The following is an 18,497-nucleotide window of genomic DNA, read 5'->3' on the forward strand; positions in this document are numbered from 1 at the left end:
CCACAACTCATGAGACTTCTGCTCTTGTAGTAGCCCACGATTTAGGACACCATGAGGATTAATCTAGGCAATTCCTGGGATTTCACTGTCACAAGGATTTTTTGTGGGCTTACTGACTAGCTTGCAGATGTGCACTTGTAACTGCTGAGTTCTGCTCTTCTACAGTGTGGTTAAAATTAGGAGAGAAGCCCTGGGAAGTTTTGCAGGAAAAAGGTTCTGATTTCCCCCCCTCACCCTTCAAACTCAATATGGAATGGAATGAAGTGACTGCAAGTCAAATGAGACAGATTTTTATTTACACCTACATGTAAATAAGTCAGAAAAGTTGAAATTCTTACTTAAAATTTCTCATCAAATTCTGCTGATTTAGCTTAGATAGGTCTCATTGTTCATATGTCAAATAGAAGATATTGTAACAAGAGTGTATTGTTTCCTGAGCTTTGTCAACAACAAAGATGTTGGCCTAAAATACCTGCAGAGGATTTGGTACTAAACTAGAGGTTTTAAAATGTGAAACTCTGTTCCATATCACAGAGATGTTAACTCTGCTATTTGAGACAAACTTATTTGGGTTGAACAAGAACTTAGCTTTGTCTTTATGCAGTGAATTTTTCACCCTCTTATTTCACTGGAATTGTATTTCCCCTTTTTTTCTCCTCTTTTATTCTCTCATCCTTTGTCCTGTCTTGTTTTGTTGAGGAAAATACAGAATTCAGTGTATTTCCTTTCTTGGTCTCAGTTGCTCGTGCAGCTGTTTCTTTGTGTACCAAAAAACGGGTTAAGGAGCAAAGAACTGACGTAAAGCAGAATTAAAAATGAAAGACAATTTATTGGAAATGAAAAACTTTTAGAAACCTTTAAAAATCCATTTTAAAGACCACAGTTAAAATAGTTCCAACTATAGTTCCACACAGTTGAAATTTGCAGTATGAATAGCTGAACACATGTAAGGCAATTCCCAAGACACCTTGAGCTCTCATTTCACACAAGACTGAACAATTTAAATTAGATTCAAACTCTCTTTAAGGTGAATAAAAATAGATATATTAATGATAACTATCTTTTCCAACATATTCAAACAATGGTAGGGCTACAGGAGGAGTCTCATTCTCTTTCAACTTTTATTTTTAACACTGTGTTATGTAAGGGAGAAACATGCTGATTTTTGACATAGCATCTCTAGGTAACTTGCTGTGGGGGTAGCGTTCAGAATAGATTTTGATATTCCTTAGTGTGATGTGCTAGCAAACATTCCCTTATGTTTGAGTAACCTTTGGCACTTAGGGATTCTCTGGTGGTGTACTCATGTTTTGCTCGTGGATACAGTGATTTTAAGTGTTGGAGTTGAGTTTTTTTTAGCTGGGTCTGGACATTTTTGGCTCACCTGCTGTTCACTCTTAGCCTTACTGACACACAGCACGTTTGTGTTCTAACCTGAATGTAATTTGGTGGCAGCCCAGAAAGTTGCTTTCTACTTTATCAGCATTTCGGGTGGTCTGTGTGGATAGGAATAAACATCAGAGAGCACCAGGGACAAATCCTTCTCCAGGGTTACTGTCTGCTGGGCGTGGCCTCTGTGGGGATTATTTGAGGCAGGAGGTGGCAGTAAAACTTCAGGAGAGAACCTGGACAATGCTAATCAATCCAACATTTTGGAGCGTTGTGGTTTTCCTCTGTGAGAAAGGAAAGCAAGCCACTTACTATACACTAAAGAAAGGTGCATCAGGGACACCTCTGATTGATTCCTCTGGCTTGAAATGGGTGTGTAATTTCATGGTTTGGGTCCCTCCTGGAAGGGGTTACTCAGCAGTGCTGGCTCGGGACACTGAAGGAAAGGCAGCAAAGGAGGCTTTTGCTTTTCAGTCCCTGCCCGTCTAGTTAATAACACTAAAGCAACCCACTGCTAGAGAAAACACACCCAGAGGTTTTCTGAAGGTGCTATGAGTGCATTCAGTTCTAACCTATTCTAACACAATATTTTTTCCCTTTGGAAAGAGCCTGAAGAGGAGGAAGAAGGTGTGAGCCCTGCTGACACTGGTGGCTGTGGCTGGTGCTTGCCGTGCGCGGTGTTGGGGTGTGTGCATGGCCAGGGCGTGGCTGTTGCTCGGATTAGATGAAAGGAACAATTACTTGGCTGTCCATTGCCCACCTTCTGTGCAGTGGCACCGTGGAGCTGCATAATCCAGCTCTGGTTGCCTCTATGCTTTGAAATCCTCCGGCCGGATCTTCATCTCGACTCTCTTCAGGGAGTAGGTGGATCCGTGCCACCCGTACCAGGTGATGCCATCCATGTTCTTGGTGTGCTCTCCCTTTCGGTAGTAAACCCCATTCAGGTTGGAATCTGTGCAGCAGTTGTACCAGTAGCCACCTTGGAAACAGAGGAATACATTCCTGGTGAGCCATTTACTTAAAACTGTATTAAGAATTATTGCTCTTTCCGGAGGAGAGAGAGCAGAATGCAGCATTTAATCCCTGCAGCCTATGGCCAATGGTTAAATGCTTTTAAAAGTTTTATTTGTGTGTTGTGTGGGACACAATGGGGAAATGAAAGGGCAAGATGCAGTGAAGATAATTATCTTTGACAGAACTCAAATGAAGATAGTAAATTGAATGGAGTAACATCATTAGAGGCTTGTAGTAGCTGAGGTTGCAGGCAAATTCAAAATTTAACATAGGTTCTAAACACGTAAAGGCTTTACAGTTCTATAGCCAAATTAGTCCAGCAGCTTTTCATTTAGTTGCTTGTTCCTCTTGGAATATTTCCTTGACGTGTTTCTATCTCTGACTCAGTGAGGCAGCGCAGGAAATGAATTTGGGTTTCTTAGCTTGGGCATCTTAAGATGTATCAAAAGGTCCTGGACTCTGCAAGTATTTGTTGAGACTGATATCAACAGTTTTATCTGCATATTGTGTGGGAGACAATGGGGAAATTAAAGGGCAAGATGCAGTGAAGATAATTATCTTTGACAGAACTCAAATGAAGATAGTAAATTGAATGAAGAGAATAACCTCATTAGAGGCTTGTAATAGGGTAGGAATAAAGACCACAAGTCAGGTTGAACCTGGAGATGGGTGTAGGATAGTAATATAAAAGAATAATTACAGGTCCCTAATACTAGAACTTGAAAACTCAAAAAAATATAGGAGAAAATAAGAACCTGATAAATCTTCAGGAATAACTTCCTGCCTCACTGAATTGCATCAGCAGCTTAGACAGTGTGGCTGGGTAACAGTGTGTGCAGGTGAGAGCACACACCAGGTCATTTGAAGGTACTGATGTCTGTAACACAGTCTGGCTCAGCCTGAGCTGCCAGATATCCTACATCAGTGTGTATCCCAGAGTTCACCACCTCTCCCTCGATTTGCCACCCAGATGTTACCATGGAAAGAGGGCGTTTTGGGCTCTCTACACCTGCCCCAGGCTGTTCTCTGGGGACAGGCAGGTGTTTGTGTGCTGTACCTTTGCGGAACTGGGCACAGTCATCCACACACTTGTCGTTGTCCTTGTCCTTCGTGCTGAAGGCCGTGTTGTTGTGGTACCGCAGGGAGTCTCTCCCGGTGTTCCCGCTGTAGTTCCCCACAAACAGCCGGTAGCTGTTGATCTCATTGCTCAGGGTGAACTGCTGGTACTGGGCATAACGTGTGTTGCCTTCCCAGTCCTGCCACAGAACAGGGGAGAAGGAATTGGTGCTGTTAGAACAGTTATGAGAAGACTCCACCATCCATGGTTATGTACACACACTTTTTCTGCATCAGGCTGCAGGAACTGCTCTGTTAAGGCAAAGGAACTTGCCAGAGCAAAGGAACTTTCCAGAGCAAAGCATGATCCTTCCAAGTCTTATCTACACCTGGTATTAAACAGTGTCCAGGAAACCTGATGTGCAGCTCTTGCATTCACCATCCTTGTCTCAGTGCTGCCTCAAGTAATATTTTTTCCTCTCTGAAACAGGGACTTTGTATCTAAAAGCCTTTCAGCTTATGCACATCCCATCCCTCTAAGCTGTTGTACCAGCTGTAAACTGGTCTAAGCCAGACCCAAGCCTTTAGCAGACTGAAGAAATTGTTTGAGGGTAATAAAAGGCAAACTCTTGCACCCAGGCTAGAAGGAAGTGCTGCAAAAGGAAAAGACTCAAAGGCTTGAAAACTTGGTGGGGCATCTCTTTTTGGATTTTTAAATCTGAGGTGGTCAGCAGTTTGATCTCTGTCTGCAGGATTTCCTAGGTCCCCACATGTTGCTGGAGACACAATCCATATGCTGGCAGAAGGTGGTCCCACTGACTTTGCACAGTGGAGAACATCTGCCTTGTCCTTGAGTGTATCCCTGGGACGATCCTACCTCCTCCTCCTGTAATTAAAACATGCAAATTCTTTGAGCCTTCTACGGAGGTAGGAGATGGGATCTGCTGCTGGGCACTCACTTTGTGCAAAGACCTGCTGCTGCTGAAATGAAGAGCTCATTAGTTACCTCCAGCTCCACTCGCAGGACAGTGGGGCGTCTGGAGAGCCGGTAGATGTTTTCATTTCCCAGCCAAAAGTCTCCCCGAATATTTCCAAATCCTTCCTTGTATTGTTTCCAGTCCCTGTTGAACGATGTCAAACCAACTTTGCGTCTTTGGATGATAGTCCAGCCACCTCCATCTGTCTCCATGTCACAGAACACCTGGAACAGGGGAAAAAAAGACAGTGGTTACTTGTCAGTAAACTTAGGGAAGGTCCAATTCTCTTAACACAAGACATTGTTCCAGATTTCACAACTTGCAGAAATTTCTATTCTGTTTAAAACTCATGGCAAAAAATTATTAAATTAATTTTCCCTATTTCTATTTGCCCTCTTGAGTGTTCACTCTTTCCTTCCTTGAGGTTTGCCTAAGGAAGATGCTGATTGCAAGTGCAGGGTGTCCTCACTCAGCGTGTGCTCTTTTCATCTCTGTAGATAAGTATTTCTAGATTCTATTTGAAAAGACACATAACATACATTGTGTGCTTATGATCCTTACCTCCAGATCTGGAATCCCCAAAAATTCATCGGGGGGTAGCTTGTAAACCCCAGAAATTCGGTAGTTCCTCTGGTAAAGGGATGAGCAGTCATAGACAGCATCTACTTGAATCAGAACCAGAAAGTGAGAGTCTGAACAGCAAGAACTCCTCTCCTGTCAGGGTGGTTTTTGTAAAGCTTAGTGTGTAATGCAAGGAGTAGTTAAGTGAGGAAGACTTCCCACAAGTGTAATGTTTTCCTGAAATGTTCTGGTTTGGAGCAGTGTATGCATTGGAAAAAGACATTGTAGCACTGGGACTTTGTGATTTTTTTTTTTTATTAACCTCTGCTGTGCAAAGAGCCATCTCTGCTTTCTCTTCACATTGCTATTGTGTGTCTGTGCTGGGAGACTTATCCAATGTAATAATGGCCAGTCCTGCTGCCAGGTGCCTGCTTTGTGTGCTTGGCCAAGCTTGTTGGTGAGAGATATTTGTTCTGCACTGGAGCCTGGGACAGAGAAGGTGCCTTTTAGCTACAGTCAGTCCATCTGTGCAAAGTTTCTTTCCTCCTGGTGCAGGAGCTGACTTGAAGGTGGTAAAATGCACAGCTATTCTGAGGATAAATGAGCTGAAGCAAAGCTTTATCCTGTCTGACAGTTTTCACTTTAGTACACACTAAGTGTCTCTTACCTGGTGAGGGGAGACACAGCTGTCTTAAATACCTGCTGGGCCAGTTGCTGCTGTGTGTTCCTGTATTTTTTTTTCTAAACTTTTTCTACAGCTCCAAAATTATTTGTTATGGTGTAACTTTCTTTTTAAGACCTACTGTAAACAGCAATGTGTCAAAACTGACCAACTGGAGCTTTTTTGTAAGAAGAATTAAGTAAATGGATTTCAAAGTTTTTCCTTAAAGTTAAAAAAGAAAAAAAAGTCTGAATGAAGTCTTTTGGCAAACCCAGTTGTCCCAGACAACAACAGTGTCTTTTTAAAGAAGTTTTAAGCTCTTTGTGGTGAATTTAATTTTAAAAGAAAAGTCAACAAAGGGGACTCTTTCTTCCAGAAGTGGCTTAACAGGTAGCTGACCTAAAAGTGCACCTGCATTCCACATTTAGTACAGGCCTGTGCAATTGCTGTGTGCAGTGAAATTTCCCCTCAGGGAAGAGAATTTGGAAGAATTTAACTGTGTTCTGGCTAGGCTTATATCACAGTTTGTGTCTTGCATCATCTACAGCCTTGAACTTTTGAGAATCATCATTCAAATAATGGATCACTCTTTTTTGTTCTGATTCAGAGATAGTCATAAAGATAAAATTACAGATCCTTAGTAAGTCTTGGAAAGCATTTCTAATTGTTTTAACAGCTTCTGGTCCCCTGTCAGCGCTGTGAACTCGGGGGATATTACTACCAGAGCCATTCCCTGGCAGAGCCAGCTCCCATTCTCTTACTGTTGGTTCTGTGGTGCTCAGAAATATCAGGCTGAATTCTGTGCCATACAAATGCGCTGCTTCTCAAGTCCCTGATAACAAATCTAGAAATAAAACCACTGGTTTTCTCAGGACCCCCTGCCTCCAGGAGCGCTTCCAGCGGCCGTACTCAGCGTGCCCCCCTGCTAGTCACGTTAGTGGCAGTGGGCACTGGTCATAGCTGTGTGTTAGGAGGTGTTTGTGGGAGCCTGGGGACTCCCTCCTTACCAGCTGACGTCTGTGTGACCGTCTGGGCCGCCTGGAGCTGCATGATGTCGATCTGGTTGTTCATCTCGGAGTATTTGCTCTCGGCGTCGATGAGCCGCGACTCCATCTGCTTGGTGCTGCCCTCCAGCTCCATCACCTGCATGACCACGTTCACCCAGTCCCCCTCCTGCTTCTTGCTCAGCTCCTGCAGCATCCTGCTCAGGTTGGCCACCTGCAGCTTGAGCTCCCTGACCTCCTCGCAGCAGCCCGGCGCCTTGGGCTGAGCGTTCCCGTTGCTGCTGAGGGTTCTCCTCTTGGGAGGTCTCTGCAGCAGGGCCGGGTCGGTTGCCACGGACACGGTGACAATGCAGAGCCACGCCAGCTGAGCCGTGGATCTCGCTGGCATTTTTGCTTACAGCAGCAGAAACCTTCCAGCTGAGCGCGCTCTGAGAGCAGCTGGGGTAGGTATGAAATCCCCTGCAGCAGCCTGGCACCTTCCTTGCTTCCAGGGAAGGGAGTCTCTGAAGGTGGAGCCTGAAGAAGTGGCTTTTTTTCAGACCCCTCCTGTCGGTTGTGCACTTTGGAAGTCTGTCTCAAAGCATCTTATATACTATTTTTCTGTTTACCTCCACCCCTCTGAAGCTGTGAAGGGCTTGCTGGCCCCTCCCAGTTCATCTGTTCATATCAGGTGTTTACAGGGTGCAATTGGAACAGGTTTCAGCCAAGAAAAGTTGGGGAGAGCAGGAGAGAATTCCCTCAGTTGTGTCTTGAAGGGGTGTTGGAAAAGGCTAGGAAATGAGGAGAATTTCCAGCAATTATTGCCTGTTGGATTGGAGCCCTCTTGGTGACTAGTTCTGGCACTTCAGTAACAGTAGAGGTCCAGAATGTGAAAAGGCTGTTCAAACAGGATGAGTTTATACAAGTTCAGGGAAGGTAACTCCCTAGGAGGTAGCCCTGGCTGCTGCAAGTCCTACTAATGCATTCCCCAGAAACTGTAGGGGGTAATTCTATGCTTGCAGTATTTCTTAATTTAGACAGTATTTTAGCAAGTTAATCAGTTAAGCATCTAATCCCCCTCTCTGTACACTGGTGTCTCTACATTATTAACTTTGTAGAATTCAGTGCTGTTCTTTTTAGAGATGGGATATCTGAGGGTAGGGTGGAAAGAAATCTGCAAAATATGTAAGTTAAAACTCTGTTTATTCATAGTGGGCAAGTGAAAGGGCATTAGGTAATAGTGGAAGTCTACTAAAACTTGACAAGAGGTGAGTTTTTTACAGCCAATGTGATCTAACTCCATTATTATGGAGGGCAGTTTATTAACAGGATTTTGAGAGTAAAATCTATGGGTAGTTAAAATGTCCACAGTTGCAAAAAGAGTAGATTTAAGTAAATCTTTAGACATTGAGAATTGATCAAGTATCAGCTGGCTGAGATAGCCACTTCCTCTCCTCTTTTATATCTTTTAACAGTTCAAAAGTTAATTATAGCAGTCTGATCCCCAAGCAGAACCTTTTCAGCAGTGGGACAACCTTCTGCAAAAGGTCTGCAGGCTTTGTTCTTAGATCCTGAGGGAGAAGGTGTTTCACCCCTGGCCACTGCTCTGTCATTGCCCAACATGTGGGTTCTTGCATCTCCCTGCAAAGTTTCTGATTATACCTGGCAGAAATAAGATGAAATGAAGGTGGAAATGGCTCATGTATCTGCTCCTGGGGTAAATGCTGTGAAAGCTTCTTGGTGTCCAAGAAAACAAAAGAAAGCTAATCTTGCTCCTTTTACAAAGGGCATCAGGACAAACCCAACTGACACATACTGTCCCATCTGGGTGTTTTTTGCTGATCCAAAGTGGCTGCAGGATTTCTGCTTGATTAGGAACCATTGGAAAAGCCTTACTGATCTGACATCTGCTTTTAGAGAAATAGAAAGCACAGTTTCTTGATGCAGTTTCTCTCCTCCTCAGCTTTGATACAGTTGTTGCTTGATGCTTTCTTGCTGCCTCTGATTTGCACCACAGCTGGTAATAGTTTTTCTGCAGAACAGACCCACAAGGGTGCAAGGATTCAGGGGGATGAAGGCATCAAAGCACTGCAGGGGTGGAATGTGAATACAGATGTTTCCTAAACCTGAATTTTCATAGAGAAGGGAGAGGGGATCTTTTGGAGGAGGTCAGTGATCTCCGCACAGGCAGCGTGGGTGTCTGGAGCTGTGTGGTGGTGACTCCTGTGTGCTGTGCTCCAGGCAGAACCACTGCATCTGTCCTGTCAGCTGCTGAGGCTGCTCTGTGGGACTGGGGACCTGAGATATTGCCAGAGGTGTGCAGGTACAATGTGGTTAAAGCACCAAGGGCACCTCCACAGCAGAGCACAGGCTTCAGTCAAGTTTTGCCGTGGACATTCCAGAAACCTTCCATAGCAAAATTGCTTTTTATACATCAGACCAGAAAGTGCCACTGCACATGGATGAAAGCCTGACCTTTTTGTTCTGCCTCTAATCCTGTCTGAGCCCTCTTCCAGCTGGAGCTTCTGTCATTCCCAGGGGCAAATTCTTCTCCGGCTTCCTGTGATGAGAAATGTGTTTTTGTCAAGGTTGGAACAAAGAATAGGACAGGCCAGACTCTGGCTTCCCTGCCCCAAAAAGCCACCCTGCTAACACCCCCATTGTGTTACACAGGACTCCAGCCCATTCTGCTGCTGCTCCCACTCAGCATAACTCCTCTGTCTTGGGCAGATGTGGAAGAGGGGAGCCACTTTATACAAATTTTGGAAGGATCTAAGATTCAGCCAAACTCTAAAGTTACACACAAATGTTACAAAACAGTGCAGAAAGGCCTTCAAATCCCTTCTCTAAATGGGAATATTTAATTGCAAATGAGACAGCTGGGGTTTTATTTGGGATGCAGCCTCTAATTTGTATATCCCAATGTAAGCCATCTTTCTTCTGGGTACTTTGATTTACCTGTTTAAAAAGAGATAACACTTTGTTCTGTGTAAGGGTGTGACAACAGACACATTATGCAGGAATGGAAAAGAGCACAATTCTTCCCATCTGTCCTTGCTTTTGAGGAAGCATTAAGAGAGATTTGGGCAGAGACATCTTTTGGCAGAAACCTCAGCCTTAGTGGAATTTGACTTCTTTATAAGTATTTGAAAGATGAGTCTCTCCCAGTTCCCTGGTCACTTAGGCAGCAATAGCTCCTGATGGTGGTCACTGCCAGGTTAGATCAGCTGTAGAAGCTGACAAAAGCTGTTCCACTGTTCTGTACTGGTTGTCTTTCAACTTGAATTCAGGATCCTGTCATATTTTGGACAGAGGTGTAGTTTGAAGCATAGCTAGGGAGAAACTAGTTCCATAATTACTGAATGGGTCCTAGTCCTGCTTTTTCCTTTCCCCCCAGTGGTGATGGAGAAATCAAGTATCATTTGGTCTGAAATCTCAACACCCTGGTTTTGCCCTGTTATATTTTGTATGTGGGAATATTCTGCTACATGGAAGTTAAAAAGATGAGATCCTAAAGTCAAGAAAACGATGCAGCCCCTTTTTGACTCTGTTTATGATGTAGGTTTGAAGTGGTTGGGAAGAATTGAGGCTAAACATGGTTTCAATTTGTATGTGCCTTATGTTTATAACGTTGGTTGATGTTACTGAATTCAAGTCTATGAGTATTACTTGATCAGAAGCAGTTATCTCCTGTCCCTGGAGGGGCAGATTAAGTCAGAGGTGGGTTTGAATGACTGCCTGCTCTGGGAAGCTGTTCTGGCAGGTGCATGCAAAGCTGAGACAAGAAGAAAAGCTCAGTGCCCTGTGGCTATTTATTTGGTAGCCAGTCATTGCAAAACCCTTAATATGCATCCGGCAAATGCTTCGAATCTGGAATTCCTGGTGCTTGCTGAGATGGCAAAGGCTCCCATCAGCTCTCTGCTGGCAGGTCACTGGAGTCCACACTTGGTCAGAGCTCTGAAATACTACTTTTCCCTCCCAGGAAGTGGGAAACTGTTCACCCCTGGCTTTGGAGATGCTCATAAATGCTCCAGCATTTACAGCTTTACAGTCAGGACTGCACTGGAAACCTCTGAAGTTACAGGGGAACAGGTGGAACAAGGGAGAGGGTCTGATGAGAAACAAAACCCTCATACTTCCTGCAGTCACCTGTGATTTCTTTTTTATTTAACACATCCACTATTTGCATGATCAATACACAAAGACTGACTCTGTGTTTCACCTTTTTCTGCTAAGTATCTTCCTTGGCAATTTTATTTTTCCTTATTAATAAAAAATAGGTGGTACAAAACCTTCTGCAGCCTGAGCAGCAGGACTGGCTAGAAATTTTACTGTCGTGGTTTTCACTGCTTTTTCTTTCAAAGCTGATGAATGCTTTTATTTGATTTGCAAGCATTTATATCAAGATAGGGAGTCTGGCAGGTTTTAAAGCCTCTTAGCAATGTGGTGTGTCCTTGCTGGAAGCTGAAGGGCTGCTCTGGCCTGGAAGCCCTCAATCATCACAACCCTGTATGGAAAACAGCTCTTTCCTGGTGTTGGTTTCTCAAATGTATTTGTTCCCAGCCTGGGGATAGTTTTTAGTGGCACAATGGACACGTGTTGGTTTTTTGAGCTGTTTTGGGGTTGTTTTCTGAGGTTTGCTGAATCAAGGACCCAGGGATGCCTGAGCACAAATAAACTGTAGAACTGGGGAAACTGGCCAGCAAAGCCAATTCCTTTTGCCAGAGGATTATCTGTTCCCCCAAGTCTCCACAAAGCAGCAGTGCCTTCCACCTCCAACCCCAGAAGCAGCTCCAGCACTTCTTCAGAAAGGAAAACAGGCTTGACTTAGCTTGGTAAAATCTGTCACATGGAGCATCTTTTTAAGCAAACTTGGGGAGACTAAACAAGAAGACAAACTCTTCCTTTTTTTCAGACTCTGTGGTCAAGCTGCTTTATAGCAAAAATGAGGTTTCTCTATCAAGTTATGAGATGCATTTTGGCAATGGGAAATGTGTGTGTTGCCTCCTGAAAAGGCTCTGTTTTAAAAAAAGGGGGGTTAAATTTTTATGAGAAGATGGGGAGAGTCTCTTCTGTCTGAATTCTTGAAAATTTAATATATTTTGAGTGATAGAGAATATTGTCAATGTCAAAGATAATGGAAGACTGTAAAGCTCCCAGGGATCTATAAAAGAGAATATTTTTAGTAAACATTATACATTTAAGGCTGGGGTTTGTCGAGGAGGAAAGTCCCTCATTTGAGCTCTCTTCACACTGAAGACAAAGTTGGTTTTCATTCCCAGTTCATGTCTGATTTCTGTTTAAATAGCCTTTAAAATATACAAGCAATAGGAATATATTTCTCTTAAATATTCTTCTCTTTTGTGATTCCAGCTCAGTGTGCTGCATTTTAGTTGTTTGTACATGTGGGATATTTTGATATCTTAATCATCAAACAGTAGGTTTATGTAGCCTTTCACTACTAATAAAGTTTGAACATTTAAGATTTTTGACCAAGGGTTTTATATTAGGGAGTTTGCCAAGGGTAGTCACCTTTTGTAGGGATAGAATGACAGAGTAATTGGAAAATGTTTTTCTTCAGGAGGCTTGTCACTTTTTAATATCCTCCTCATCATGATCAAGTTCTACAAATAGGTGGGGATTGGCCATTATTCTGGCTAAAGTGCAGATATTGCTTAATAAACAGGGGGGGAAATATCTGTAATCTTTGGTTTAACTGTCTTCTCAAAAAACTTTCTGTGCCAGTTTCATTTCCTTATCCAGCTGCAACATTGTGCACTTGGAATATAGGAATTACTGCTTTTGTCATTGTGATTGACAGCAATTTGAATTCCACTGCACTATGGAATTATGCAGTGAGTCCAGGTGGGCCAGACTCAGAGCAAACCTTAGTGATAGGAATCACTTTTGCAACTGATTTGTCTTCATTTTGAAGGAAAGTCTAAGGATCTTCTGTTGGTTTTTGTAATCACTTTGTTAATTGACTAAAATGTGGAATGAAGTGATGGTATTAAACAGAAATTAGTGCATTAGTTCAAAGTATATCAGAGTCTAGTTGATGTGACTTGGGAAATCTTGTTGTTCCTGTGGTCTCCCATTTTAATAGTCTGGCCTGCAAACATGAGACAGCTGTGTCTTGAGGTAGTTTCAGAATATTTTAGGAATGTACACTGGCATTTAAAATCTATAATTTTGCAATATTTCCCTGGAGCAGCAGTGCTGGAAGGCTCTGGCAGCCCAGCCCAGGCTGAATACTGAGGTATTCAGTGACGTGTAACTTCTGTCCCACCAAACCTCTCCCCAGAAAGGAGGTACAGTGATGTTCTTCTATTCCCTTCTACCAAGCCTTTGAGTAAAGTAGGGGATAGTGGAAGGCATTTTTAGGTTCTAAACAAAAATGAACTGTTGAATATGTTTCTACCCTCAGTGGATATGGAGAACAATTGATCTTCTCCTTTAATATTAAACTTAATTTTATCCTAAACTAGGGAAAATTGCAAGGACATCTCCCAGTAAACAGACTTAAGTTACTGTCTGGCAAGTCAGCCAACAGCATTGTTTCTATCTTGAGAGATGTTTCCCCACCTTCTCCTTTAATCTAGAAAGATTCTGTAGTTATCTTTTTGCAGATGCAAGGAGAAATCTATCCCCTTGATTCTGATCCAGTAAACTGCCCCCATTTCCAGCAGCAACACTGTGACTAAAACCCCCTGGCAACTCTGCCTGGCTGGAATATCAGCCCTGGGGGCCTTTTCTGTGTGCCTGGATGCTTTTCTGCAGTGTTTTTCATGCTGTTCAGTCTCCAGCATGGTAACTAGAAAACAGCTCTGTGGTGCTTTCAGGGGTGTTATGAAATTTGGGAAGATCCTGCCTGAGCACAGACCTCAGCAGGTCTGCAGGGAGAAGGGCAGTGCCTTCATGGAAGGAAGGGGAAGGGAAGCACAGAATGTCATAATTTCTAAATGTGTCTTTTGAATGTACCAGATTAAAATAGTGTATATCCCAAATGGGCTGGGAGGGGGGAACCACAGCATTCACTGCTTTGGCAGAAATGATCCTCAACACAGGGAAAAGCAGCTACCAGGAGATGTCCCAGTCACAAAATTACCTCTCATTGCTCACTGTGTTGCTGGATCATTTGTTAGGGAGAGTAATTTATGATTATTAACAGCAACAAGGTATTGAATCTACTGCTGTGTCTTCTTCTACATCAAAGTCTTTCTCCTTGTCCTCCCCATCTCTCCCTTCCCTTTGCTTAAACCCAACCATAAAAAGATTTGAAACACTTAATTCTACTGTGAGCAGCCAAGAAAGTAAGAAACAAAAGGAGTAATTGAGTGCACCGGGGAGCAGCAGCAGAAGAGCAGTGCTAATTGTCAAAGAATGAAAGATAATGGCCAATTTGGTCAGGAAGTGTTGACAAGAAAGATAACTTGGAAGTAATTAACTGCCTGACGTGCTGGAAGTGATGTGTCTGCCAGTGGCTCTTTAAATCACCGGGGTATGAGAGGTGACAGCCATTTATCACTTTTATGAGGCACTGCTGCCTGGCTTTCCCTTGGGAAGCGTGAAGGGAGCAGGAGCTTTGACTGTCCTGCTGAAAAACAGCCATGGGTGTATTTCAAGTGCTTCCCATTGCTGGGTGCTGTCATCTCCAGCCGTGGTTGGGGTGTGTTCTTAGTCTGGCTAAACATGATTTCAGCTCAACCACTCTGAGCTCCTGTTTCCAAGAGTATTTTACTTGACATTCCCAGGTATCCAGAGTATGTCTTGGAGCTTGATCCCTTAGTTGTCACGAAAGGAAGCTTCCACAGGCATAAGAAATGTAGCACTCATTTGAAAATTTTTCCCTTTTTGAAATCTGTTTATCACCCCCTTTAATACTGTAGGTTTGCTTGTCTCTTACTGATCAACAGGCCTCTCATAGGGGGGAAATCATGCAGATATTCTGATGGTGGCAGGCAAGAAGGGGCATTTCTGAAAGCTGCCTGTGCCTGCAGTCATATTCAAAGACCACTGAAAATCTCTTTGCACTGTTCTCTGTTGCTGTATTTCATTTTGTTAATGATGATGCTTCCATCCCAAGCATTAAATAGTGCTAATGTTGGGCTGTGGGGGTGTGTTGTTGTAGGTGCTCAGGTGTTGTCATGTTGCTTTGAACAACTTGCACTTCTTGTTCTCCTCTTCCAGGGAAAAGAGGAGAGCAATGAGCCAGAGGCTGCTCATAAATAAGCTTTATAAAATAGCAGAAGCTTAATAAAAAGTTAATTTCCTCATTAAATCAGGGTTTAGCAGGAGGGCTGCTCACCAAGCCCCTGATTTCTGATAGTGAGATCAGAAAACCGAAGTGAAACAGAAATGATTTAAGTGAACAGCTGTACATCGTGTTGCTGGACTGGAGAGTCCAGTTGCTGTCCCCAGGCTCCAGAGTGGCCTGTTTGCTGTGCTTCCTAAAATTCAGCTGCCCTTGCAAAGCAAGGTGCCTCACTGGGGCAGGCTGGTTGTGATGGCAGCAGTTTCTGGTGTGTTCTTGAAAACCAGCAGAAGAGAAGCACCAGTGCTGGTTAAATACCAGTGCAGGGGCTCTGTGTGAAATGTGAAACTGAAATTAGGGTTGCATGCTTTTTATGTGTTTTCCTGGTGATGTTTGTCAGCTGTTTTAATGATGTAGGCTGTTTCCTGGATCTCTGTTCTGATTTTTAAAGGAGTTGGTGGTCTGTTTAAGAGAAAGGAGGGGAAAAAATCAGCACTGTAAAGCTCTTAAATGCAGCTGTTTGAGAAATTATGCCTTTCAAACTATTGTCAAATGTTCTTCTCCCCATGCAGGCTGTTATTTAGAACTGATAATCATATACCATCACTGCTTTGTGTAACAAGTCTTGAGAATATGTGCAGAGAAAATGTGTGCACCTATTGTTTTGCAAATACATAATCATCATGTGCCTTATGTAGTTTAATTGTTCACTTGGAAGCTTTTAAAAAGGAGGGTGTTCCATTGGTATTTCTAAATGATAGAGCTTGGTATTACCAAGTAGAAGCTCATACCAGCCCCTAATAGTTGCCAGCTGTGTTAAATGATCTTTCTTTTCCTACCCTTTCAGCATTAACAACAAACTCCAACAGCCAGAGGCAGCTGCTGGGGTGCTGGAATATGCCATGAAGCACTTTGGGGAGCTGGTGAGTCCTGCCAGAGAGCTCTTCTCTTCGTGTCCTGTGTTTCCCTGGTTTCTGTAGTGTGGTTTTTTGTGGATGGTGGTGTGTTTATTCCATCAGTCACACTGGGGTTCTGTCCCCAGTGAAGGGCCTTGCTGCCCACGGGGATGTACATGGGTACTTCCCAGCAAATGCTGGGCACAGGGAGGGCTGGAACAACCTGATTTGGAGGAGAATTTAGCAGCTATCACTGATACTAAATGCAGCTGTGAGCAACTAACAGCTTGACAACATAAGTCATTTTATTTAGGATTAGCTGGGAAGGGAGGCAGAAAGTTCCTGTTCTAAGGTTGAAGGATTTGAGTAACTGCATCAGCACCTTCCAGGTAAGGATTTAATGGGAGTCATGCCTCTAGCATCTCATCCAGGAGGCACATGAGTGTTCTCAGATATTATTTGGAATGGCAGCTTAGCCAGTCTCTTAAAATTTAGACTGCTCACAGAAATCAAATACCCCCATTCTGTATTTGTTCTGTCTTTCTCTGCATGATTTACCTTTTTTTCTTTCTTCTTCTTTTTTTTTATAAGCTTAGTGTTCAGGGGCTAAACCATTTATGCTCTCCTGCCAGTTCTGCTGGTAAAAAGATGATTTTGCAGTGATAATTGTTGCAGTGTCTTAGGGTTATTGGGAAAAAGGAGGCAGCCCTGGCAGCACAGCAGACCAGCCCCTTTCAATAGGATCCACTAAAAACTGGGAACACGTTAAGCACAGGATGGTGGAATTCATTTGGTGTAGAATTATGTATGGTTTTGACCTAGACTGGAAAATAGATCCTTTCTGGGAGAAGTACAGACTTCAGAACATCTTTGCAGCTTCTTATAATTCCTTGGGTGGGTTGAGCAAAGTTCTGTATTACCTAATTCTGACTTCACTCTTTAGCAGTAATATAGTTCTAGCCATAAATGCAGTTCAAAGCACAGAGTTTGCCAGAATAGGCAGTGAAAAGAAATTAAGAGGAGCTGTGAGCTCTGCTTTCAGGAACTTAATTGAAATATGACTTAGCTGAGAAGTTAAAGGGCTGAGAGGAAGACCTGGCATGCAGGGCATGGTTTATAGTGACCCTGCCCACGGGGCTGGGAAAAGAATCTGTTCTGCAGCCTGTGTCAAGACAGGAGCTGCCAAAGGCTGAGCAGAAAAAACACTGGCAGAGCAAAAGTATGGAAAATATATCAAGGCATTTTGTTTTCTTGAAAATTGGAAACAAAATCTAGAAACAAAGACTGAAGAAAAGTTTGTGCAGCTGATGAGGATCACTGCTTGGCTTTCTTTTAAAGGCTTTGTTACAAACCACAGCCTTCCCTTGTGAGGGGTGTGATTAGACCCCAACTTCACACTGCCTGCTCTATTCAATAACTGCCCAGCAGTAGCCAGATGCACAGTTTGGAGGTTTTTTCCAGTTGGTCACTCCATTCCTGAACACAGGACTGTTTTTCTTGTTTAAATGCAAGCATGTACAACAATGGGAAGTGGAATATGTTATGGATTTACCGTTTTCCCTATTCCACTCACTCCACTTCTCCAAAACCAAAAGCACCAGCTACTGAGCTGGTATTTCAGTGGCACTGAATAGGTGGATGATGTTGGACTGATCCCTCTGGTAAACCTCAACTCATTTTGTGCAAGGGGAGCAATGCCAGGATCCCTGTTTTCAGACTAGCTCAGGTGTTTTCTCTGTCTTACAGAAGTCCATGAGGATATGTAGGATGAAAAAAGCGTGAAGTGACCACCACAGACACAGATTTTTCAGGAAGAGCTGTGGTAATTAATACAGAATCTGATTTTTTTTTTCCCACTCCCTTAGGAAATTCAAGCTACCTGGTATGAAAAGCTTCATGAATGGGAAGATGCTCTGGTGGCCTATGATAAGAAGATGGACACCAACAAAGATGATCCCGAGCTGATGCTGGGACGGATGCGCTGCTTGGAAGCACTTGGTGAATGGTAAGAGGGGAATGCCTGAAGACTTGGGAAAATGGTGTCTCTCTGTTCTCAGGGTGCTGCCATTCAGGTGAAATTGTTTTGCCTGAATTCCTATTTACTTCTGCTTACTTAATAGTTGGAGTATTTCTGGTGGCTTCTCACTTTGTTCATTGAAGTGAGAATTGGCAATAACGTCTCAGCCTTCTGGGAGTGGCCATCTGATGAGTTAAAGTCTCTGAAAGAGAGTCTGCAGTCTTATAATCAGGTCAAGCCCATTTGTAACAGAGGAAGAAACTGTAAATAGAGAAAACATTAACTGAGCAGGACTTGTCAGAAACAGTCATAAAAGTAGCTCGTTGGGGCCTTTCTTTTTAAACTCTGATTGAGCCATGAGAGGTTTCTGTGTTTATTCAGGGTCAGACCTGTGCCTATCCTTTTGCCCATCTTGCAGATGGATGAATTTTTCATTATTACTCTTTTTTAGCCCTCATTAAACCTTTTCCTTGTGGGCATGTGGTCGTTCAAGCCACGTGTTAAATGTCTGTTGTCAACACCCACTGACTGGAGTCAGTATTTGTGAGAGGGTGAGCTGGCAGTGACTTACAGCTTGCTGCTCAACTGGGGGCTTCTGTTTTTTCTCCCTGTTCAGCTGCAGGAGGATAATTGGAGCAGGCACAGGGTGCACTGGGGCGTGCAGTCCTACCCAGGGGCATGTGAGGTTG

The 18,497-nt window shown here is 43.4% G+C and overlaps 2 protein-coding genes across 6 annotated transcripts in view; one reads left to right on the plus strand and one right to left on the minus strand.

Moving 5' to 3' along the window:
- Window positions 1–18,497, plus strand: part of MTOR (mechanistic target of rapamycin kinase) — a 62,412-nt gene that overhangs the window by 19,568 nt on the left and 24,347 nt on the right. For both annotated transcript variants that reach the window (XM_051786176.1, XM_051786178.1), the window contains 2 exons: window positions 15,743–15,818; window positions 17,657–17,796. In XM_051786176.1, the coding sequence (XP_051642136.1) occupies window positions 15,743–15,818; window positions 17,657–17,796 (216 nt within the window). The remainder of the gene's footprint in view (window positions 1–15,742; window positions 15,819–17,656; window positions 17,797–18,497) is intronic.
- On the minus strand, window positions 3–7,432 carry ANGPTL7 (angiopoietin like 7). Of its 4 annotated transcripts, none has more exons than XM_051786235.1 (5): window positions 6,666–7,432; window positions 4,998–5,098; window positions 4,466–4,660; window positions 3,461–3,659; window positions 3–2,368 (listed from the first exon to the last, which is right to left on the minus strand). In XM_051786235.1, the coding sequence occupies exons 1-5, from the start codon at window positions 7,048–7,050 to the stop codon at window positions 2,199–2,201; spliced, it is 1,050 nt and encodes a 349-aa protein (XP_051642195.1). In that variant the 5' UTR covers window positions 7,051–7,432; the 3' UTR covers window positions 3–2,198. The 4 variants fall into 4 exon arrangements, with proteins under 4 accessions (XP_051642195.1, XP_051642194.1, XP_051642193.1 ...); XM_051786234.1 differs by having other exon boundaries at window positions 4,998–5,101; XM_051786233.1 differs by lacking the exon at window positions 3–2,368 and having other exon boundaries at window positions 2,937–3,659.

The sequence above is a fragment of the Manacus candei genome, unplaced genomic scaffold (assembly GCF_025592945.1).
Source record: "Manacus candei isolate 608988 ecotype Guabito, Panama unplaced genomic scaffold, ASM2559294v1 h1tg000022l, whole genome shotgun sequence".
NCBI classification, from domain to species: Eukaryota; Metazoa; Chordata; class Aves; order Passeriformes; family Pipridae; genus Manacus; species Manacus candei.

What these genes read in the sequence shown, in the direction of transcription:
- ANGPTL7 (XM_051786232.1), bottom strand. Translation starts at nt 7,050, where the DNA reads ATGCCAGCGAGATCCACGGCTCAGCTGGCGTGGCTCTGCATTGTCACC. An exon ending in TGGGGATTCCAGATCTGGAG is followed by an intron (nt 4,661 to 4,997) that starts GTAAGGATCATA and finishes CCCCTGTTCCAG; the next exon opens with GTGTTCTGTGACATGGAGAC. An exon ending in TCCTGCGAGTGGAGCTGGAG is followed by an intron (nt 3,660 to 4,465) that starts GTAACTAATGAG and finishes GTTCTGTGGCAG; the next exon opens with GACTGGGAAGGCAACACACG.